This window comes from Sinocyclocheilus anshuiensis, unplaced genomic scaffold (assembly GCF_001515605.1).
Source record: "Sinocyclocheilus anshuiensis isolate Anshui unplaced genomic scaffold, SAMN03320099.WGS_v1.1 scaffold1474, whole genome shotgun sequence".
NCBI lineage: Eukaryota > Metazoa > Chordata > Actinopteri > Cypriniformes > Cyprinidae > Sinocyclocheilus > Sinocyclocheilus anshuiensis.
In genome coordinates this window covers 281,263-287,372 of record NW_015558627.1, presented here as the reverse complement: position 1 = coordinate 287,372, position 6,110 = coordinate 281,263, and the positions used below count along the sequence as shown (strand labels likewise).

General features: G+C 42.0%; 1 protein-coding gene across 2 annotated transcripts in view; it reads left to right on the top strand.

The window, feature by feature from the left end:
- The first annotated feature begins 4,635 nt into the window (after positions 1-4,635).
- The window catches only part of LOC107680742 (solute carrier family 12 member 2-like), a 71,294-nt gene continuing 69,819 nt past the window's right edge, over positions 4,636-6,110 (top strand). For both annotated transcript variants that reach the window (XM_016476790.1, XM_016476789.1), the window contains exon 1: positions 4,636-5,522. In XM_016476790.1, coding sequence (XP_016332276.1) covers positions 5,013-5,522 — 510 coding nt within the window. In that variant the 5' untranslated portion in view covers positions 4,636-5,012. The remainder of the gene's footprint in view (positions 5,523-6,110) is intronic.

Sequence of the window (6,110 nt, the reverse complement as noted above, 5' to 3'; positions counted from 1 at the left end):
ATACAGGGGGAGATCTGTTAGTGTTTAATGTTTTATTATGTTCTTGAATTTAAAAGGGTTTCTGGGGTTATTGTGCTGAAGAGTAGAGCCTGTGGTTAGGCTGAGCGATATATACGAGTAAATATGCTCTATATATTCATTCGCACGCAGTACCATCTCTTATCACATATACATCTGTATCTTATGAAGTGTATTACTGAATATAAAATTGCATACATTATGATATGTAAGTAAATATATTGTCACATATTTTTCAATATACGAAAAGCAGCAATTCCTTGTGAATTGTTCAATATATTGTAAGTAGTAACACAATATATTATTCGGTATATTTTCAATCTACCATTAAATCGTTTAATATATTGATCATTCTTATATAAGGAAATATATTTTCTTGGCGTAAGGAAACAGAATTTGATGGAGAAGTGCTTTTGTCTTTACTTTAATAAGAATGATCTTTTGATCACTGATTGTTCTACACTGTTACAAATAGCACAGTGGCTCAGATACTAGAGAAGCGTTTTTCACTGAAACGAACTGATTTTTACTGCAGTAACAGGAACTTTGTAATGTCGTGAGTATGCTGAAGTAGCACTGAAGTGTAATTTTTGTATTAGTTCACGAGGGGCATCATTGAATTGATTTTGAACATTACAGTTCAGATATATCTTCTAAGCAATCACAGTGTAATGACCAGTGAAGCTGATGCTGAGCCAACATTATATTGTAACACTGATGCAACAACATTGATTTTTCTTGTTACTTTAACGCTGATTCAACAAGAGTGATGTAAAGTCACAATGTAACATTGATTCAATCACATTTTCTGTTAAAAATCAATGTTAAGCGAGGGTGTAGAAGTGAGGTCACATTAATTCAGTGTCATTAACACTGACACATGACTGTTGATTTAGCATTGTTTCAGTGGTTTCTTGTTATCTGGATGTGTGTTCCTAATCATTTCCACACTGGAGACTGATGCACACTATCCCAACATCAGCACAGTCAACATGTGATCACACAGCATTATAGCAGCATGAGACCGCTCCCCGCTGACCACATCTGCTTACTGGTTTTCTCAGTATCATAGCATAGCATGCCCCAGACACCATTATTTTACATGACAAATCAATAATTACAACGGGCACAGATGTTTTCATGAGTAGCAGGAATAACCTTCTAGAGAAGAGAAATATTGACAGGAAATATCAACTATGAAACCCCACATAAAAGCTGAACTCAGAACAGCATGCTACTCATACTATAGTCTCATAAAGATATACTGTAGTGCAAGAAACAGTAAGTGTAGTGTGCTATAGTGTAGTAAAACAAAACTTTAGTAAAAAAAAAAAAATCTTGAGAAGTGTGTACTGAATGAGCATATAGAACATCACTACTATTTTTTTATTTATTTAATTATTAATTTCATTCATTCATTAATTCATTCATTTAATTAATGTATTTATTTAGTTACCTAGCTAGCTAGTTAGTTAGTTAGTTGCCCAGTCTTGGAACTAGAAAGAAAGAAAGAAAGAAAGATAGATAGATAGATAGATAGATAGATAGATAGACAAAAAGGAAAATATAATAATAATAATTTTAAATAGGAAATTCTGGAACTAGATAATAATGCTGTCCCACTAAGTGACTAGTGAGTGTCTTTGAGTATTCTGAGTCTTTGAATCACCTATTTAACAGTTTCAATAAAACAACAAAAATAACCTTCATTTGTTTGCAGAAGAGTTTGTAGACTTTCTGAGATGCACAAAGCAGCCTGATTTCAGTGCTGTAGCTGTAGGGTCCAAGCGCTGTGTTTGCCATTTTAGGCTTTGTTTAATTTAATATATCTGTCTTGCTAATAAAAGAAGAGCTTTGTAGGGACTGAAATCCACTGCTGTAGTCAGCACAGGACAGCGCATGGCCCTGGGACTGCACTAAATGAAAGCACAGATGAAGGAATATGCTGTCAGCTTCACAGCACACATCTGATGCCAGTGAGAGGGAAGCAGAAGTCAAACAGGCTCCGACAGAGTCAGAGAAGATCTGCAACAGCAGCTCACACACCTGAAGACAAACACAGAGCCAGCTGAGAGAGCACTGCTAAACACACTCATGCTAATGCACCACAGGCTGAAGCTCATTATACAGGCACTCGACGATGTGTTAATAAGGCACATCTTGTACAGTACTAGTCCAAGAGGTGACGGGTTTTTGTAGCTGAAACCTGGAAATGAGTTATGACCTTAGCACTTCCGGTTCCATTGTCCAGAAGTCACAGGGTTTTTGAAGGGTGTTTCTTTCTTTTTTTTTTTGGTGAAATGCCTGAAATAAGACTGAAAGAGCTGTTGAAGCTGAAGTCATGAGAACATTATGTGGTTTATTTATAGCCTATGTACGTCTGCCAATTGTATTTAGGCTTCATAATTTACAAAATATGTATGAAGATTAACATGATGAACAACACATGTATCATATGTATCAACACATGTATTATGAATCATAAAGTGTTGTTTGCCAAAGAGCTTATTTTCTGCAATAATCCAAAAGCCAATAGAAAAACCCGGTTGTGTTTTCCAGGGTGAGGTGAACTTATGTGAGCGCTCTAGACATGAGCTTTAAGAGGACTGTAGTTTATAATCCACCCTAAAATGAACATTCAGTCATTATTTACACACCCTAACATCATTCCTGTACGTCGTGAACATCATGCAAAGTAATATCCACTCACATGAGATGAACAGTAATGGATGTTTTCGAAACACGGCTTCATGAAGCTTTGGCACATTCATGATTTTTTGGGTTTAAATCAGTGGCTTAGTATCAATTTTACTATGATTTGTTCCCTCCGCCCATGTTTTACTCACCCTCAAGCCTTGACTTTCTTCTTTCAGACGAATCCAGTCGGAGTTATATGAAAAATGGTCCTGGCTCTTCAAGTATTAGAATGAGAGTAGGTGGGTGTTTTTGTTCAACAGTCCAAAAGAAGTCAAATAAAGCACACACATCCATAATAAACCATGCCTCACACGGCTCTGGGGGGTGAATAAAGTCCTCCTGTAGCGATTCCATGCGTTTTCATAAGACAAATATCCATGTTTCAAACATTATAAACTGTTTTCTCTCACGTCTCTTGACTATTCCAGCGGATGACGTATGCGCAGCATAAGCGCTGGTGATTAGTGACGAACACTAGGAGGAGAGACAGCAAAACAAAACGCCGCTCACGAATTAGAAGTACAAACCAAGGATTTGTAAAGAAGATTGTCGGAGGATTTCGATACAAGCCAAGAGGAGACTGGTTTTCCTGTTAAAGTAAGGAAACTTTGCTTCCTTTGCTCCTGTAAACGAACTCACGAGACCAGTATATCTCAGAGGCGCGCACTGAGCATACGTCCTCCGTCATCCGCCAGAACGAGTCAATTTTCACATTTTTGTCTAATTTTAAGTCTAATAAAATGTACATTCAGTCTAATTTTCATTTTTGGGTGAACTAACCCTTTAAGATTTTAACAAAAGAAACTGAACAGTGGCTTAAAGGTAGGGTAGGCGAGAGGCTAGCAATAGCAAGCTAGCTTTGACAGCATAAGACCCCCCTCCCCCCTGCAAATCAGTCTCCAAAGCCACGCCTCCTCCAGACACATGAGTGCCAACCAGTGTCAGCGCTGCCAGATCAGCTCATGTCTCATTCACTGCTCAGACACAGCGCACAACATTACAGTAATACAATTATTTAGCCTATCATAATGTTCGGACTGAATAATCTGGGTGGATGAGCATTTTATCTTTATCTTGATATAAATACATATAAATAAATGTAGAGCACTTTACTTCGTGATTGCTGTCGGGACATGAAGAGACTTTCATCCAGCAACAAAACATGTTTATGAACCAAATCCCCTGCCCTGCCTTTAATTCTGTTTATGGCAGAGCAGGGAAAATCCTAACACGTTATGTTTGGCTAAAGTTCTTTGGCATCTTTGCTATGTTAGGAGTTCAGTTAAATGTGTTCAGTGTCTAAACAGAGCCGTGACCTCTCTACAGCTTGTCGTAAAACTTCACGTTCATTCTTTAACTCAATTTGATATAGCATCATTAATGTGTCTGGAACTGTTAGGAGTAACCATGGCTTTAAACTTGATTAAGTGTACTTATAGTACAATAATCTGAGAATCTGTTTTTTAGTGATTTTCAGAGTTATTATGTTTATTTGTAGAATATATTAGAACTAATATATTAGAAATATACTTTCTAATGGTAGGCTGTTGCTGATTTATCAGTGGGAACAGATTTCTAAACTGACAGAATGGTTTACAAATCTTTCTGAATTTATGAATCTGTGAGCAAAGAGCAAAACTGAGAGTAGAGATTTCTGAATCTGTGAGAACAACATCATGTGTACAGATGATCTGATCTTCAGAAACGTTTCTTCTCTGTGCAGCACAGCAACTGGAAATGTATTTTTCTGAATGGATGTCAGTGGAGAGGATTCACTAGGCTGAATACACCGCTTTTGTGGTCCTCTCTCTCTATATAAAGTAAATGTTATGTCCATAGGATACCGCATTTCCGAAGCTATGTGTTTTATGTAGATACACTTATATTTCGTCCCAATATCGCAATGCAAGGTGACTCAACTTCTCATTCGCCTGTGTGTGAGTCTCCACCCCTGATGGAGCGGGCAAATCTCGCGAGAGCGCCTCCTCTCGCGATGCCGCCCAGCATCGCCGCTACTGCAGTGCCTATAAAGCGGCGAGACACGGAGTTGCGGCAAGGTCGCGCAGCATCACGGCGAACGCTAGCCACGGAACGCTCGGTTCACGGAGATCGTTAGCGTCCTCTGGAGCGCGTCGGATATTTCCTCACACGCGTTCAGGCTGGACGCACGCGCCGCTGTTCTCCGTTTGCATCCGCATGTGCGGCGTTGTTTTAGTCTTCCTGCAGCATCAGTGTCACCTCCACCGGCTCCGCTGCACTTCACCGGACACTATCGGCTCTGAGGAGGCTTTTCTGTCATGTCGGCGTCACCTCCGCCCCCCGCCGCCGCGAGCGACCATCTCTCCGCGCCCGAACCCGACGCGCTCAAGCCCGCCGGTCCCACGCCGAGCCAGAGCCGCTTCCAGGTGGACCTGGTGTCGGAGTGCGCCGCGGAAACGGCGCTGGCCTCGGACTCCTCCCCACCCGAATACTCCGCCGAGCCGCTCCGGTACCCCGTGTCCGGCGGCGAGGAAGCCAAAGGCCGGTTTCGCGTCGTGAACTTCGCGGCCTCGAGTCCGGACTCGGCGCCGGCGGACTGCGCGCAGAACGGGGACACGGTGATGAGCGAGGGCAGCCTGCACTCGTCCAGCGGCGGCCAGCAGCACCATCACTACGACACCCACACCAACACCTACTACCTCCGCACCTTCGGACACAACACCATCGACGCCGTGCCCAACATCGACTTCTACCGGCAGACCGCCGCGCCGCTGGGCGAGAAGCTCATCAGACCCACCCTCTCGGAGCTGCACGACGAGCTGGACAAGGTCCGACACACACGGTGCTTTAGCGGGCTACTACCGAACACACAGACCTGAGAAAACACGGGTTTGATAGAGTATCAATACTGAACACACACAGGCGTTAGTGGGTTACTGCTGAACACATAGATGGACACTGATTTAGTGGGCAAGCAATGAAAACAAGTGACTAGTTTAGTGGGTTAGTACTCAAAACATGTCTGACACTAGTTTAGTTGGCTAGTACTGAAAACAAATGTTTGACATTTCATCAGATGTTAGATGAGATCAGTAAACACCAGCTTCATATCAAATGTTTGTCTTGGTGATGATGCTCTATAACACTTCAGAATCAACATGCAGCGCTGTGACCTTTGACCTGTGTGCGTAGTGACTATGGTGCGTGTGAGGATGCTGATGGTGGGAAATGATATCTGAAGATCAGACTCTTCACTGTATCATTGTACATGTAGTTCAGTGTTGTGAAAACACAAGGCCAGGCGGTGTTTACATTCTTCCTCTGGACTCAGATGTGTGTGTGAGCATGTGTGTGTGTGTGAGCGTGTGTGTGTGTGTGTGTGTGAGCGTGTGTGTGTGTGTGTGTGTGTGTGTGTG